This window comes from Quercus robur, chromosome 12, assembly GCF_932294415.1.
Source record: "Quercus robur chromosome 12, dhQueRobu3.1, whole genome shotgun sequence".
Taxonomy (NCBI): Eukaryota; Viridiplantae; Streptophyta; class Magnoliopsida; order Fagales; family Fagaceae; genus Quercus; species Quercus robur.
The window spans coordinates 1,753,475-1,772,128 of record NC_065545.1 but is presented as its reverse complement, the minus strand read 5'-3'; the positions used below and the strand labels follow the sequence as shown (position 1 = coordinate 1,772,128).

The following is an 18,654-nucleotide window of genomic DNA, read 5'->3' as shown; positions in this document are numbered from 1 at the left end:
AAAGAATTGTGTACATTCTTAAAAATTGTGTACGTTAAATATGCAGAAATGTGTACATTCTAAAAAATTGTATATATTCAATGTACATAATTGTGTACATTGTTTGAACTTGTGAACTTTTAATTTACAGAATTTTGTACATCCTTAAAAATTATGTATGTCAAATGTATAGAATCTTGTATGTTCCTTGAAAAATTGTGGCGTTCAATTTTCATAATTGTGGATGTTCAATCTAAAAATTTGTTTACGTTGTATTTACAGAATTTTGTAAATTTTAAAATTTTGTGTACTTTCTATGTACAAAATTGTATACGTTAAATTTACATAATTGTATGCATTTTTTAAATTGTGGGCATTCACTGCTAAGAATTGTATACATTGAATGTAAAGATGTATGTCTAATCTTAAAAGATTATGTACATTGATTGTGCAAAATTTTGTGCATTTTCAAAATTTGTGTACTTTCAATATACAAGATTGTGTACATACTTGAAAAATGTATATGTTGAATTTAAATAATTGTGTAAAATTTTAAAATTGTGGACATTCAATGTAATGAATTGTGTACATTAAATGTACAAAATTATGTTAAATCTTTAAAGTCGTTGATATTCCTGAATCAAACCACTAGCACCCTCAAGAATCACCTTTGGATGAGTTTGAAACTACTCAAAATAAAATCTATTCCTCACGTTTCAAATTGCCCACGCCGTAACAACCCACTTCTCTAATTCTTGCTGGCTCAGTTTGATCTACATTTGTTGTGTGTATAATTTTGTACATTCTAAAAAATTATGTATGTTGAATATACATAATAACAAATGTCATACTTATTGTTGAATTTTGTGTTTCAAATCATTAATACTGTTTTTCAAATATTGCAATGTTTATTGTATAGTATTATATTTTCTGCTAAGGATTCATAACTAATCTAAAAAATTGGGACTCTTCCTAAAAAAAAAAAAAATCTAAAAAATTGGGACAACGCCTTATATTATTGTTATGTATATTATTAATTTCTTAATGGTATTTAACATAATTGTTATATCTAGCAGTTCATCATCTCTCTCTCTCTCTCTCTTAGAAAGCTCACAAATTTTTGGTTTCAAGCAAAGAGCTCTCATCTCAACAGCTACAGTGCCGAGACTGCAATGATCAGTGATCTCATCTCTCTCTTTCACTCTTTGTTTGTTTCTCGAGAAAACAAATTTTGAATTTATCTATCATGAAAACTACATTGCAAACCTGTCCAAACAAAATTGGTATTCTCTTTCTCATTCTCTCCATTAGTAGGTATTTCTTCCCCTCCATTAGTAGTATTATTTGGGGTAGGGTTTGGATACTTTGAAATTGGAATTGCATACTTGCCCTTTATGGTTCGTTTGGTTGGGAGTGAAACAAGGAGAATAGAAAATAAGGGAGAGAAAACTGATTTTATGGGTGTGGAAAAATAGGAAGATAAAATATGGGCTAAAATTAAATAATATAATGTTTGAGATAGTCACTTTTTCTTGGTAATGTTAGACTTGGGGGTGGAACCAGAATTTTATAAATGGGGGGACCAAAATAATAATAAATATAAAATTGAACCAGTCTAATAGTGTTAGATAAGAGATATGAAGACTTTGGGAGGCTAATCATATTTCTTTTGAAAAGTTTAGGTAAATTTAAGGGTAAAATTCTAATATTTAAGAATTTTGAGGGGGCCAACCATATCTATTTTGAAAATTTTAGGAAACTTTAGGGGTAATTTTATAGAAAAGTTTGGGGGCCATGACCTAGTCTATCCCTAGTTAGACTTCAAGTATTGAACAATGGATTTCGGTAATGAATTTGTCTAGAACTTCATTCTTTGATTCTTCTCTAGTGTCATGTCATTTATGGGGAATCGCTGCATTATATACTTCCATATTTTTTTGTAGAGTTCGGGAAAAATCTTGAGTGTTAGCATACCAACATTTGAAGCCCTTACTCAAATCGGAATTAATTGCATCGATCACGACTAAAAATTCCGGTGAAGTGGAATCATCATATAGCTTAACGGTATCCCTATTGAACTTTTCTATATTACATTTTGTCATAATACTGAGGGAATGTAGCTTCTTGTTGGCTGGGGTTTCCCACTTTGGAGTCTGGACTAGATAGGTTTTGATATCTTGCCCTACTTATGTATGGACACTAGATTGATTAAATTTGGCTGGACAATTTATCCTCATTATTATTATGGAATATGAGAGATGTTGAGTAGGAAGCTGAATTAATGTGGTATTTGGTGAAAGGTGTTTATTATTATTAATATATATATATATATATATATTTTTTTTTTTGTTGATGATGCATTGATATTCTTCATAGTAGTTGTTCTATGTCTTGACTATTTCTTTTCACCCTGTATGTGCACATTGTGTAGTCATCTGACACACATCTTTGCCCCAAATTCTGGTGCAAAATAGTCTAAAATATACTATTTGCGCTAGAAATTGGGCCAAAGACCAGTCCATCTAAGGATTAAACAATTCTTTGCATGTACTGTTGCTGTTGGCCGAAAACCAAGCAAAGTTAGGTACTATATTGACGATACCATGGATGTTGTGACTTGTGACATTGCTTTTTAAGGCTTGACCACTGTATCAATTATCAAGTCAAGGTGTAGTTCCGATATCCAAGTTTTCTGTCCTTGCTTCTGCCTTGCAATCCTAGTGAGGAACAGAGGATAGTGCCTTTTTTTTTTTATGGGTTTCTTTCAAAAAAATGAAACAAGTTATAGGTGGACACCTTGTAATTGTATATAGAACTTCATACTCTGCAGAATGTCAGATATCATTTTTTCTTGTAATTATCCATAACTAGATCCTTTCTTCTTTCCATTGTACTTACTACAAGCTATGTAGAGTCGCCAATTGTTTCACATACAAAACGGTCTATGGCAAGGTGGATATCACTTCCAATAAGTATAGCTATTCCAATATCATAAATTAAGTACAACAGTTTGCAAATTGTTCTTATTTAGTTACTATCTGCCAAGCAATTCTCTAGTACAAGAATAATTCATAGCAATGCTTTACTTTTCTCTATCATATTGAGGACTTAAAAGCCAGCTTCACCCATTCAGAAGTTGGATGCTACTCTCATGTGGATCACATGCAAACAAACCTGCCAAGCGTTTAGCACTTTAGCTAATTATGCTTCTTATCAAACTCAGCCTTGTATGTGGATGGAGGAATGTCCTCTCTTGAAATATGCATTAAAATGGTCATCTTTTATACAATAAATAAATGAACCAGATCACAATGATATTTAGCAAAAAATCAAAAAATACAAAAAAATATCACAATGATGGAGCAATATGTAGAAACGGAAAAACAATCCAAAATTTATGTCTTATCACATAACTCGTGCCAACTGCCAACTCTTAAATGTCTGTCAGCTATCAGTCCAAGCAGTTAGATACCTAGACTTGGGGATTTCTAAGAATCCGACCAACAAAGATCGGCAAATCTTTGTGTAACCAGGCTCTTGATAAAAAATCATGTTAAGGATACAATTTTTGGCATAATTTTGTATTGCAACTTATCATATGATGTGTTGTGATCAGTAAGAGTGTGTCTTCACATGATTCACTAATATACTCTTATTAATCACAACTTACTATATGCCGAATTGTAACATAAAATTATACCAAAATTTATATCCCTAGCATATTTCCCTGATAAAAGCCACAATGGATTAACATTATTAACCAGTAGTACTTGTCACCGTGACGGTGAGTTTGGGTTCAAGTTCGAAAATAAGACATAGGTAATTTGTATTCAGCAAAAAAAAAAAAAAGGGTCATTTGTTGTAGATTTGCTATTTCAAAATAATAATAATAAAAAATAATAAAAGCCATGAATCATAATAGAATTTGCCCATATTAAAATGAAGAACCAGGAAAAAAATTACAATAAATAGAGACTAAAAAGTTTCAATCTTGTATTGATATTACCATTAATAAATATCAATTTTTTTAATAAAATTTAATAGTCATACAAATGCCAATGTTAACGTTTATAATTGACAATATTGGTTTGAGTACGTAAAGAATGCACTTCCACAAATCCTGAATACTTGAGCTATTTGATTGTGAATCCCTCGAATTTTCTTGCATTATGATTGGTCTATTCAAGCTCAACACATTTTGTGGGCTAAGGCAAAAAATTAAAAGGAGTACTTATGAAAATTTATTAGTTTCTTCTAATATCCTACTTATTGAATGAACACTCATTTGCAAACCTATCAATTTGATATTTGTTTTTTGTTTTTGTTTTTGGATTTCTCAACTTTAGCTTTCTTTGTACTAATACCATTATGATCATGTCAAAATCATGAAATATTAACTATGTTATTGGCATGTTAAATACCTTTCATGTAAAATATGGCCACATTTCTATGAAGATTTTTCATATGCGTAGAGTATTTTTAATATAAAATTAAAATTTTTGAAAACTTGCAAATTCTAAATAGTGTCATTATTATTGAATACCTCAATTCAATTTTAAACATATTTTTTTTTTTCAACCTCGCTCAAATTCACAGTTTGCAAAAATATGGCCTAGTTTAGGGCCAACTCCCCATATTTTGGGGTTAGATGCAAATGTAAAATGTATATTTTCACTTAATATTTTATAAGCAATACATGAATCAGAAGGAAAAAAAAAATCCGACATTTTTATATAATTTAATACATTAATTAATGGACTACTTTTATATATGTATAAAACGTATTTTAAAACATTTAATTATAAAAATATCGAAAAAAAAATCTCAAAATAAATATAATATTTTAGATGGTTAATGTCACTCTTGGTAATATTGTACTTTAGTTATTGAAAAATGGATTTCAATAATGAATTTTTCTCAAAAATGATTAATTCTGATTTTAATTTTGATAAAAAGATATGAAGAGTAAAACTTTTGGAAAATTGAAAATTTTTACATTCTTAAACTACCACAAACATAGTAAAAGGTATTGTGAGGGTAAAATTCGCCAGTTAACGTTGGGCCATGGTACTCGTACGAAGCCCAACCATAATAGGAAGCGAAGACACGGGCAGAGGACCCCCCAGCCCAATCATGTTGGGTTGGGCTTGCTTAAGGGGCGTCCGAGGAGGAGTACCTCCTCGGACGCACCAAACGGGAGTCCGATTCACACCCTTTACATGGTGAAAGGTCATCCAAAATCAAGGGAAAATGCAGGACGTTCAGGGAGCAACCACAACTGCCGCATTAAATGCAAGGAAGCTACTTTTCCAGCCGCATTAATGTGGAAAGGACAGGAGAACAGTATTATCTTGGCCAGTGCAACTCACAGAAAAGAAGGAGGATGTCCTATGGGACAGGCACTCAAGTAGAGGCCCAGATGATTAACAACTGTAGGGTCATTATCGTTCAAAGGATGCTATATAAGAGAAGAAAATCCCCATGACCAGAGGATCGAGAGAGAGAGAGAGAGGAAAGGAAGAAAAAGAGAGAAAGAGAGAGGAAAGGAAGAAAAAGAGAAAAAGAGAGAGGAGTTTTGTAAACAAAGCATAAGATACAGCCCCACGAACTGTTATCCCAAGAAGCTTAATGGAATGCCCCCACGTTCAAATGGTTGCATGGCTTACTTATAATTACGTTTACTCTGTCAAGACCTAGTTCTGTGACCCACTCTCTACAAATTCATTGTTGAGGGTCTTTTGGGCCAGAATCGCTTGCCTGCTGGGCCTGGGCCCCAAAAACAGCCCTTACAGGTATTATAATAAAATATTGAACTTTCGAAAAGAGTATAATATTTAAAAATTAATTTTTATTTTAAATTTTGGGCCTTAATTAAAAATTTTACATCCTCAGACAAATAAGTACAAGACATTCATTCAATTCACCAATAGAACATGTCTTCTTCTCTCTTTTTTTGTGTTTTTTTTCCTAAGTGAGATTATTTTTGTGCAATATATATAAGACAGAGATATAAATGTTCTATTTTAGGGGGCTTAGCTAGACTGGTTGAGCCGCCCTGTTTACTAAAACTATTAGAAACTTTAATCGCTTGTAATAGATTCTGTTGCATACTGCTAAATGTGTATATGTATGTCTTTGAGATATTAGTCTCTTTGTTGTAACACCTTTACTAGTTTTAGGACATAAGTTTTTGAAATTGCGGTATTTGTCATATTTGATATTTTATGGGTTAGAAATTGTTAACAACAGTTGATACATGTGATAAATTATCAATTGTCTCAAAAGTTTAATGGCTTTGTCTTCAATTCTCTCTGTCATTGTTATTGACCTACATTTTCCTCCATTGTTGAGTTACGTATACTGATTTGTTAAGGAATCTTGCTTTGTAAATTTTGGCCTTTTTTTTTTAGTTATTGGACGTTTCTAATGCATGTAACGTATTGAGTATATAGTTTGATTCATATATTTCATTGTCTGATATTGAAACTTGAAAAAACTGCCATAACCTCTCCCTTTGAATTGCGAATCACTACACCCAAACCAGTTCACTTCTCCTCACAAAAGATGGCACCGTTGAAATTTGCATTGTAGCAATTTTCTGTAGTGGCTTCCACTACACTATCAAGCTGGGATCTTGGTTCACCGATTGTTGAATATTGACAGTTTGACAAATTGGAATTGTTCAGGTAACTGAAGGCCCGTTTTGTAGAGCATTTTAGCAATATGTTTTCAGTTTTTAAATAACATTACTTGTATTTCCACATCTTTTTTCACCCACATGTATTTTAAAAAAATACAAACAACATTACTCAAACTCCTCTATCAAACAGTCCCTGTATCCACCCTTTGTACATCTCGAATTTCCGGGCATTGTAATCCTAGTCTAATTTTATTTCTTTGGTTCCAACTTCCAAGTGATCCAAGCTGTCATAGCAAGTTCCTCACATCTGTAAAGAAGTAAGGTGCTTTTCATTTGAAATAAAGAGAAATATATTTTATGGTTAAAATTTTATTTTTTGTGTCTAATATTATATAAAATGTTAAGTCATTAAAATTTTAAAATGATGCGTTTTGAAATTTATAATATTTAACCTAAATTATGAAATAAATCAATTTTAATTTTTCAAATGAGAAAAATCACCTTCCTAACTTTCCTATAGCAAATTAATGAGTCTATATTAAGTAAAAGAGATGGAGTTATGTTTAATTACTATCATGTCAAAGGTATAACTGGCTACGAATGCCTATTTGAAAGTTTTTTCTATTGACCCAATGAATTCATGGTATGTCAAGTAGTGATGGCAACAGAACGGAGTGGAGGGTCGAGTTAGGGGTGTCTTGTCTTTCCCGAAATTGACCTGTGTAGGATAGAATTGGAAAAGTAACAAGAAGAATTTTCACCACCCTTAATTTCAAGAATACGAGATTATATTACTTTTTTGTCTACATGTATTTATCATTAGATTCATTTGACTTACGAGTTAGGTCCCTAGCTAGAGTAAACATGTGTTTTGCACGCTGATAATAGAATACATAAAAAAAAGATAAATTATAAGTAGGATTATGTATAGAAATATTACATTATATTTAAATACTTTAAATATATATATATATAAACAAAGACAAATATATAGATATTCAAGGTGGGGCGGGATGGGGCAAGCAAAATCCATCCTCCTCTCATAACCTTCCCGAAATTGACCTGTATAGGATAGAATTTGTAAAGTAATAAAAAGAATTTTCACCATCCTTTATTTCAAGAATACAAGATTATATTACTTTTTTGTCTACATGTATTTATCATTAGATTCATTTGACTTAGGAGTTAGGTCCCTAGTTAGAGAAAACATGCATTTTGCACGCTAATAATAGAATACATACAAAAAGATAAATTATAAGTAGGATTATTTATAAATATATTATATTATATTTAAATACTTTAAATATATATAAACAAAAACAAATATATAGATATTCAAGGTGGGGCAGGATGGGGCAAGCAAAATCCATCCTTCTCTTATAACCTTCCCGAAATTGACTTGTATAGGATAGAATTGGTAAAGTAATAAAAAGAATTTTCACCATCCTTAATTTCAAGAATACAAGATTATATTACTTTTTTGTCTACATTTATTTATCATTAGATTCATTTGACTTAGGAGTTAGGTCCCCAGCTAGAGAAAACATGTGTTTTGTACGTTGATAATAGGATACATACAAAAAGATAAATTATAAGTAGGATTATGTATAAAAATATTATATTATATTTAAATACTTTAAATATATATATATATATATATATATATATATAAACAAAAACAAATATATAGATATTCAAGGTGGGGCGGGATGGGGCTAGCAAAATCCATCCTTCTCTCGTAACCTTCCCGAAATTGACCTGTATAGGATAGAATTCGTAAAGTAATAAAAAGAATTTTCACCATCCTTAATTTCAAGAATACAAGATTATATTACTTTTTTGTCTACATTTATTTATCATTATATTCATTTGACTTAGGAGTTAGGTCCCTAGCTAGAGAAAACATGCGTTCTGCACGTTGATAATAGAATACATACAAAAAGATAAATTATAAGTAGGATTATGTATAAAAATATTATATTATATTTAAATACTTTAAATATATATATATATATATATATATAAACAAAAACAAATATATAGATTTTCAAGGTGGGGCAAGCAAAATCTATCCTCCTCTCATCACCTTCCCGAAATTGACCTGTGTAGGATAGATTTGGTAAAGTAACAAGGAGAATTTTCACCCTCTTTAATTTCCAGAATACGAGATTATATTACTTTTCTGTCTACATGTATTTATCATTAGATTCATTTGACTTAGGAGTTAGGTCCCTAGCTAATTTTTTTCCGAGTTTCACAAGAAAGACATTCAGAGATTGATATTGTGTGATCCATCTATTTGATAGAGCCAAATTACCTAGATGTTGCAGACCAGAATCAAATGCAACCTGCTTCATTCCTAAAATAAATAAATAGACACACACACCAACCATATTTAATGGTCTAACTTGTTGATGCAATATAGCTCTATATTTTGGGTGTGGAAAATCATGTAATCCTTATGGTCCATCCAACTCCCACCCACTTTAAACACTCTAAATTTTAGATTGAGAGATGTGAAGGCTAACTTTCCTACCTAAAAACGAGAGCTAGAGCTCATAAATTTGAGCCCATAATAATTTAATGGTCCCTATGGGGGGAGGCAAGAATTTTTGGAAGACCTAAACTTAGTTTTTCTCAACTATCAACTGTAACCTATAAATCCAACTTATATTTGAAGATTTTTCCACCGTCAGGGTTAGACTGCCTGGTCATTAAAAACCGACTTGCCGACTAAATAAAGGGCAGCTCAAACTTCAAACCAAACCCTACCCTCCTCACAGTAAAAAAAGATGAGCAGTTTTAGTAAAAGATGGTAGCATAAAAATAAAGAAAATTTGTCAACCACAATATACTTTCTTTACTGAAATTTGTTTTCGCGGCGCTTTTAATGATCTAAAGGCACTCCAAATGTCCCCATAACATCACTTTCCTAATTTAATTGTCGACAAAATTAAGTCCCGTAAATCAGATTTCGTAATCACATAACACTATTAAATTCCTCATTTCACTTTCTTTTCTCTTTTTGTTGGTACCCTATTCACCCATTACCATCAGTATCACCTCATATTTATCATTTATGGCCGACGAAAGTGTCACTTTTGACTTGACCTAAAATTCTTTGATAATTTCTTTTTCTTTTCCTTTTAAAAGGATTTTGTTAAAATATGCCCAAGTAAAATCTAATAACACTTTCAACCTAAAATTAACTTTTTTTCTATTTTTCAATTTAGATGGAATCTTTTTGAAACCTTTTTAATAAGTGCGTAAGGTACACGTTGACAAAACTTTTAAAACATATATATTTCACCTGTTTTGATTGAAAATTTTTGTACCAATCAAGCAATCACCAATCAGTTAATTGGTACAAAATCATCACCCCCCACCCTCCACTTCTTTTTACCTTGGTTTACATTCATGCTTGTAATTAGGATTGTTCATGGGTCGGTGCAGGTCGGGTTTGTGACCAACTCAGGCTCGACTCGAATGCATCTGGTGGAGAAAATCTTAACCCGCAACAGACCTGAATGGAGTTTCAAATCTGCTGGTTCGGGTCTTATTGGTTTCGGGTGCATATCAGTTGGTTTTGGGTTTGCTATAATGGATCGAAATCTGCCCGGATTTTGGCCGAAATCTAATCTCATTAGATCTAACGAGATTTGGCCAACATTTCCTCTGAATCTATAGAGATTGGGCCGAGATTTTGATGGATCTGTCGAGATTTGGCTGAAATCTCCCTATATCGTCTAACTAAGAGTTTGGACTTATCGGTTTTTGGCCAAAACTTGTGATTTCTGACTGGGAAAGAACAACTCATCGAGCGGCTTGGATTTGTCGATTTCTCAGATAGCCAACCCGCAACTCGAATTGATAGTCTTGGGTCCTAGCACCGGCGACCCACATTCAACCAAAGCAGTGCTTTGATCAGGTGGTTTTTAGGTGAAAAGCTCGGGTTTTGGCGGTTCTTCAGGTTCGGGTGGGTGGTGGATAGCCCTACTTGTAATTCTAATCTGTTACATTAAATTTCGACTGGAATGATAATTTCAGCTGACACATGAACAAAACATTAACTTTTTTTTAGCTAGTCTTTTTCATCTTCTTGTAATATGAAATTTGAGTTTGATTGATTGATTCAAGCATTTACTTAATACATTTTCAGGTTGAAAGAAATAATTTTTAATGAGGGTTTCTTTAATATTTAAGTATTAATTAGATATTATTTATTTAAGTATTTTCAGAAATCCTTGATCTTGTTTTTTGAGATACAAAATTACTAGCCTTTGGGGAATGATTATAAGTTAATAATTTATCATTCAGCTTTTTGAAAATAAGCTAGCTTTAAATTTTTTGTCTTACATTATACAAATAAAATTTCAGAAATAAGTAATTATCAAATGAACACTAAGTTTTTATATTTAGTTATTATTAATGTCTCTCTTTTACATTTGATAATATGTTGGTTATACATATATGAGTAAAGTTTCACATTGAATAATTATAACATAAGTGAGTGGTCAATATAACATAGTTAGACCCAAATTCATAAGGTTAAACTTTTGAGTTAAATGGTCTCTTTATATTTTGCTCATTCGGGATCTCTCCAATGTGTTATCTTCCCAACATAATAGCAAATCCGCTTAAAATTGACAAGAACAAAAATAAATTTAAAGGGTAGAAAAATATAATTTTATTTATTGAATACATTATTGAAACTTTACTTAATAATCTAATCTACTGTGTGGGTGATGAATTTACAAAAACTAAACCCTCAAATTGTTAAGAAAATTGATAGTCAATGATTATTATGCACACTCATTAAAACTATTTATGATTTCAATTAAGTTGAAATTATATTGATTTAATATTTCAAGGGACTTCTTGAAGGTGTGCGAAAGAATGCAAAAGCGACCTATATATTTTTCTTTTTAAAAATTCAATTATCATTATACAGTTTTAGGACGTTTTTATACAATTTAGAGATCTTTAATTTATATAATAAGGGGCCTTATGACCTTATTTAAATTTTTGGGGAAGAGAGGGCCTTCGGTCTAGGCCTTGATCTACCTTAATTCATTACAAAAATGTTTTCTTGATTTGCTATTTGAAATTTAGTTTTATTGGATTAAATTAACAACACTAATGTCAAAATACTTTTTTTTTTTTTTGAGAATCGAATGTCAAAATACTTCATTCCAATAGATAAATTAAAATGGTCACTCGAACTAATTTGATAAACTAAAATTTCCAAAGCTATAAAAAAAAAAAAAAAAAGTTGGCATAATAGGTACTTTTAGTTTTAGATATTAGATTCAGGGTTGGTTTGGACTGAAATACATGTTAATGCAAGTTATTATTAATATCTTAATTTCTTCTGTTTTCTTTAATAGAGATCAGCCTAAAAGTATAGTTTTAAATTATACTACTTTTATAATTTAAAAAAAAAAAAAAAAAACTATTTCATTTGTTTTAATTATTTCCCCCACCGACTTAAATATTTGTTTATAGGTTTCTGAGATCTCTCTCTCCAATAAGAAATTGTGAAACCCAAATGTTCTTCTTGAAAAGACACGTGCTGCGCTTACACAGCGTGTCGATCTCGTGTACACTATATTCCAAAAAAAATGAACAACTTTTGGTGCTTTACGGACCCGTCACCGCTGTGTTTTTTAGTTCATCTGTACCATCTGACGTGGCGTCTTACAGATAGATATTATCAGTGGAGTAACATGTATCCCTCAACAAGCAATCTGAAGAAGAATTGAGAGACAGTCATATAGACGGGTCCCACCACGCGCTTTCGTACGAAATCGGGAAATTCATGCCATTCTTCCAACCTAATTCGACGTTCAAATTCATAAATAATAATAAAATAAATATATACGTACCTCCAAAATAAAAATATAGACAAAATTGATTCAAATCAATAAATCTTGTAAAGGTTTCCAAGTTAATTTCACTTCCCCTTACTCAATTGACACTTAAAAATTTGTTGTCAATACGTCAATAGACTTGTAATCTAATTAACACCTAATAAATTTGTTGTATTTGTTGCCTTTGCAAGTTCAACCCTCTACCCTTGCTCTGCATAAACTAAATAAATAAATAAAAAATTTTAAAAAAATTTTATAAAAAAAGTAACGAAATTTTTTTTTTTTTCATTTTATATTTTTAATAAAAGGTATCAAACCTTTTTAAAATAGCCAATTAATAAATATTTTAAAGACTCCCCGATTAATTAGATCCATTAATAAATATAAAAAAATTATTGGTTCTCATTTAATGAGAACTAAAATTAATTACAAGTTCAATAACATAATTAGAAATTTCCTAAAAAATTTTAGTAAGTGCAAACAATATAGCTTGATACATTTGGGGGTTTAGGCTAAAATTGATTTGAAGTATTATATATATATATATATATTTTTTTTTTTTAAAAATTTAATATTACTTAAATTCTATTATCTTGTTTTATATGTAAAATTACTAATAATCACGTAGAATTTTTTATAAAGAAAATCTAGACACAAAAAATTTGATAAAACTTTTCCAACCCGTTGATGTGGCATATTGATAATGGTAAAGTAGAAATGTGATGTTAGTAGTGAATCAAGATGAGAACTAGTAAAAGTTTGCCAACTCAACTATTATGAAAAATATATTTTTGTTGTTGTTGTTGTGTGTATTGCTCTTTTATTTATTTATTTAAAATAGAAATTCTACTCTAATCTAATCTAAGTATATATGTGTATAAAACTCTCTCCTGAAAATTTGAATTTCAGTTTTTGCCCCCCACATTTCATAAGTATTTATACTTGTGGAGTGACTATTACACTAAGGGTATACAATTGTCTTCTTTTATGTTTTTAGAAGTACGACATTCATAACATTTTTATAATAAATTTTAAATCTAAGTTATTACTAATTTTAATTTAAAACAGCTGAATAAAAAAAAATTATTATTATTATTTTTATATTAAGAGAGAGAAGTAGAATTTGGGAGATATCCAACGGTAAAGATCGTTAAAAAGGGCTGTGATGGTTGGTGACCTATTTATTTGGTAACAAATGCCGTTTTGCTCTTCTCTCCTCCTTTTCTTTCCTTAAAAACCTCTCCTCTCTGTCTCTTTCCGTGTCTCTCTTCTATAAAAGAAAATAAAAGAAGAAGACCATTTGTAAAGTTCAAAGATTGCGCGTGCGCCTTTTAAAAGTCTCTTCAGTTTCTGAGAGAGAAGCAAGCGCAACGTTATAATTTATACATCATCAAAAGTAACGAAGAATAAACAGAGGAAAGAAAGAAAGAAAGAAACATAAATGGATAGTTTGTATTTGAAGACAGGAATTGGGATCCATCATCATGGGACGATCTCTGCAACTGGGGAGCTCCGAACGACGCCGTCTCAGGTGAGCGCTAAGCCTCAGCAGAAAACGGCACCGTTTTTGAGGTTTCCTTTCGTGTACCCTCTGAAGTCTCTGTCTTTGTGGCCTGGTAATAAGAATAGAGGTGGAGATGGTGGTGGTGGTGGTGGTGGTGGCGGCAGGCACAATGGGTTGGCCTTAGACGACGCCGTTTTGGTTGACAACAACAAGACCAATAACGTTGTTGTTAGCGATGAAATAGTGGTGGAGCAGGAAGAGGAAGAGGAGGAGGAGGAGGATTTTCATAAGAGGGAAAAAAGTGAGAACTGGGTTTTGAAGATTTTACATGTTAGATCGCTGTCGAAGGAGAGGGCTGAAGCTGGGCTTGTGTGGGAGGTAGAGAAAGAAGAGAAGGTGGAACAAGAGGGTGTGGCAATTGGTGAAGAAGAAGAAGAAGAAGAAGATTGTGAGCTTTGTAGTGTTGCTGATCATGATGATGAAAAACAGGTTGGTTTTGATAGAGATTCGTTTTCGAGATTGCTAAGGAGGGTGTCTTTGGCCGAGGCTAGGTTGTATGCTAAAATGTCGTATTTGGGAAACTTGGCCTATTCCATTCCCAAAATCAAGGTACAAACTTTGCCCACATCTGTTTCTTTGATTTGATTTGTAATATGTTAGACGGGTTTATGAATTGGTAATGTTGAAATAAATTAAAAAATTGGAGCTTTTTTTTTTTTTTTGGGGGGGTTTGATTTAGAATATGTTTGATGGGTTTATGGAATGGAATGTTATGAAAAACAAAATTCCTTTTTCCCATTGTAAAGTTTGTATTTTTACTGTTGGGGTTTTTCTGTGGAGGCGTACCTGATCTTAATTAGTGTTTTTTTGTTCATTGGTGGATCCACATTGCTCGAAGTTTGAGCACTTTTTGATTTGTTTTGATTATCCTCTGCTTGGTCTGAAACCAAATGGGAAATGAGAATTCACTCAATTCAGGAATCTTTTTCTGGAAATTTTTTATCAAGTGGCGGTTTTTGAATTAGATCACAGGAATTTTATAACTTTCTCAAACCCCTACAGAGTATGAGATTTCTGTTACCAGGATAATAAAATTATGCCGTGATAGGTTTCGGTTTGGCTTACAATTATATGGTTTGATTGATTTTATTTTTCACTTTCTGCAAGAAATTTTTTGTTTATGGAGGTCCCAATTTAATGATTTTGTGCTGTATATGTGAACCCTTTGAGTTGTCTTTGTGCATAAAGGGAATCAATCATGTGAATATAGTACTCACAGAAATTCTTATGTTGACATTTGGTTTCGTGTAGTTTGGATTCCTTTTTCATTTGAAGTAAAGTATCATTTGATTTACAATCTGTATTTTATTCAGGTTGATGTTCTGTGTTCTATGTTCTACTTGCATTATTTAATAGAAAATTGTTGTTTAAATTTTTTCCATGGATTGCATAAATCATCTATCCCACAAATTTACTTTCTGGAGATTTTAGTTTTCCAATATAAATTATATGACAATAATTTATTTTGACTATTGGTAATCCAGCCAGGAAATCTCTTGAAATATCATGGTTTGCGTTTTGTAATGTCATCAATTGAGAAGAAGGAATTGGCAGCACAAGCTGAGAAAAATCAGGTATCAACTGAAAGCCCAGAAGCAGAAAGTGATTCAAAAGATGAGGCAGAAGGCAAGGAGCAGAAGGAAGAAGGGTATCGGATAAGTGCATCTGCTGCATATCAAATTGCTGCCTCTGCTGCTTCCTATCTGCATTCTCATACAAAGAGCATACTTCCGTTCAAGTCCTCAAAAACCGAGGCTGGTGAACCTGAAGAAAGTGGCAGTAGGGATGGTGGTGCTAATATGATGAACTCAGAAATGGCTTCTTTCATGGCAACTACGGACTCAGTGACAGCCGTGGTTGCTGCAAAGGAGGAAGTGAAGCAGGCTGTTGCGGATGATTTGAACTCAATGCGTTCATCACCCTGTGAGTGGTTCATATGTGATGAAGATCAGACTGGTACAAGATACTTTGTCATTCAGGTAGGGTTAATCAATTATTAATGCTATTTACTTTATATGGAACAATTTTCTAGGGCAGAAGGCAACAGGGGACTGCTTCTGCACACTGTATAAGAATTTTATACCACTTGATGAATGGTCACATTGATGCATTTTGGACTATGATCTAATAAATTGTTATTGACCTATAAAATAAATAAAAATAATAAAAGATCAATAGTGCATTTATTGGCTGTAGTTTGACTGATGATTATGCCTTTCACCCAATGACATAAGAAGCCTGATAATTTTTGGTATCTTGTTTATATTTGGTCTTACTGAAAATTTTCCTGTGCAGGGGTCAGAATCACTAGCATCTTGGCAAGCAAATTTACTTTTTGAACCCGTTCAATTTGAGGTAAATTCTTTTTTTGACCATCTTTTGGAATTTGCCAGATACATATCGCCATTTTTAAAGGTTTCTGTTATTTAGTATTGGTTCTGATTGTTAATGATTGAAAAAAAAAAAAAAAACTAGTTATATGTTGACTTCAAAGTTAAGTTTATATCAGGTAAAAGTGCTGAATGTTCTGAGCTGTCCTTCTGTGTAAAGCTAGTATAATATAAGAATCTTTGTGTGTATATTTCCCAAAATTGAGGAATGCAATACGTCTTATTTGTCCAGGAACTAGATGTGGTTGTGCACAGAGGTATTTATGAAGCTGCAAAAGGTATCTATCAACAGATGTTGCCAGAGATCCATGCACACTTAAAATCTCGTGGAGACAAAGCTACCTTCCGTTTCTCTGGGCACTCTCTTGGGGGAAGCTTGGCACTACTTGTAAATCTCATGTTGCTGATACGGTGTGAAGTGCCAATCTCATCCTTACTTCCTGTTATCACATTTGGTGCACCATCTATCATGTGTGGAGGTGACCGTTTGCTTCGCAAGCTTGGATTGCCACGGAATCATGTTCAATCGATCACAATGCACAGAGACATCGTACCCCGGGCTTTCTCATGCAATTATCCTAATCACGTTGCGGAGCTTCTCAAGGCTGTCAATGGGAACTTCCGCAATCATCCTTGTCTCAATAACCAGGTAAAATTTCACTCTTTTAGAAAGAGAAGTATGAGCTTGTGAAACTAGCAGTTTCTCTACACTGATTTAACCTATCTGACCCTATTTTCGTTTATCATTTTATTACAGAAACTTCTCTTTGCTCCAATGGGGGAGATTCTAATTCTACAGCCGGATGAGAAATTCTCTCCTAACCATCATCTCCTTCCTTCAGGCACTGGTCTATACCTTCTAAGTTGCCCATTGTCAGATAGCAATGATGCAGAGAAGCAGCTCCAGGCTGCCCAAATGGTGTTCTTTAACTCACCACACCCACTTGAGATCCTAAGAGATCGTTCTGCATATGGTTCTGAAGGAACCATCCAAAGAGATCATGACATGAACTCTTACATGAAATCTGTCAGGGGTGTGATTCGCCAAGAGCTTAACCGCATCAGGAAGGCCAGGAGAGAGAAACGCCGCAAAGTTTGGTGGCCCCTTGTGGCACCCCGTGGTGTCAATGCTGGTATAGTTGTGGGGAAGCCCATGATATCAATCAACATAGGCCAAGACCGGGTCAATTTCTCTGGCATCTTACATACAGGTAGAGAATCCTTGAAACGTTTCAGTAGGCTGGTTGCATCACTGCACATACATTTGTTTGTTGTGCTCTTGTTCCCAGCTCGATTGTTACTCTTAGGGGCATACAGCGTGTTCAATTTTCATTGACCATTTCTATTTAGGCTTTGGTACATGACGTTCCATTTTATTTGCTGGGATAGCACATAGTTGTATAGGTGGAGGGCACATGGCTATCAGGGTGGTTAGATTGATTCTTTTATTCATTGGTTCTAAAAGCTCAAAGCAATGCAAATTGTATTTTTTTAGATGGGGGATATCCAAACGGCATGTAAACAACACTTAAAAATTGAAATATCAGTGGTTACAATTTACAAATGAAATTACACCATCGGTTTCTAAAAAGTTTGGTGATCTAATTTTGGATACGGTTACAATTACTGAGTCATGGTTGTTTTCTTCAAAGTATACTCTCTGATATTATAGAGAGTAAATATGTTTGATGCAAGAAAATGACAGAACTGTCGTCTTAGGTTCCTTGTTGGTGCTAAAACATCAATGGGAAAGAGATGAAAGCGAGGTCTTGCGTGGGTGTTATAAACACGATATCTCAGCACATCGGTGGTGGTGTGTGGTTTATATATAGGTAGGCTAGGGACAAATATTCGATCAGCCCAATAATTCGGCTATCCATAAATATGTCATAAATTCATAACAAGGTAGATAGTTTTGAGGTCTCTTTGGGGAAATCATTCAGATTGTGATTTGTGAAGCTCTTTAATTTTGTCACGGTAACATTTCAAAATGCATGCCATATTTTGCTTTCAAGAGGAGATAACGAAAAAAACAAATAGCAAAAAGCCAATTTCAATGAAACTAACTAGAACCTGCATTCTTGAGATCTTGCCCACTTGATGAGCCATGTGTAGAACGTGTTGGTTCACAAGTCTTTGGTCATTTTAAGGGTGCACAAAAAGTTGGGTTGCAGACAAGATAGGTGTCCCCAGTCTAAAATGGCTGAGCTC

General features: G+C 32.8%; 1 protein-coding gene across 1 annotated transcript; it reads left to right on the top strand.

The window, feature by feature from the left end:
• The first annotated feature begins 13,694 nt into the window (after positions 1–13,694).
• LOC126708946 (phospholipase A1 PLIP2, chloroplastic) lies at positions 13,695–18,012 on the top strand. The gene is made up of 5 exons (XM_050408975.1): positions 13,695–14,602; positions 15,538–16,032; positions 16,349–16,408; positions 16,676–17,092; positions 17,201–18,012. Exons 1-5 carry the CDS (start codon positions 13,931–13,933, stop codon positions 17,777–17,779), a joined length of 2,223 nt encoding a protein of 740 aa, XP_050264932.1. The 5' UTR covers positions 13,695–13,930; the 3' UTR covers positions 17,780–18,012.
• Positions 18,013–18,654: the final 642 nt, after the last annotated feature.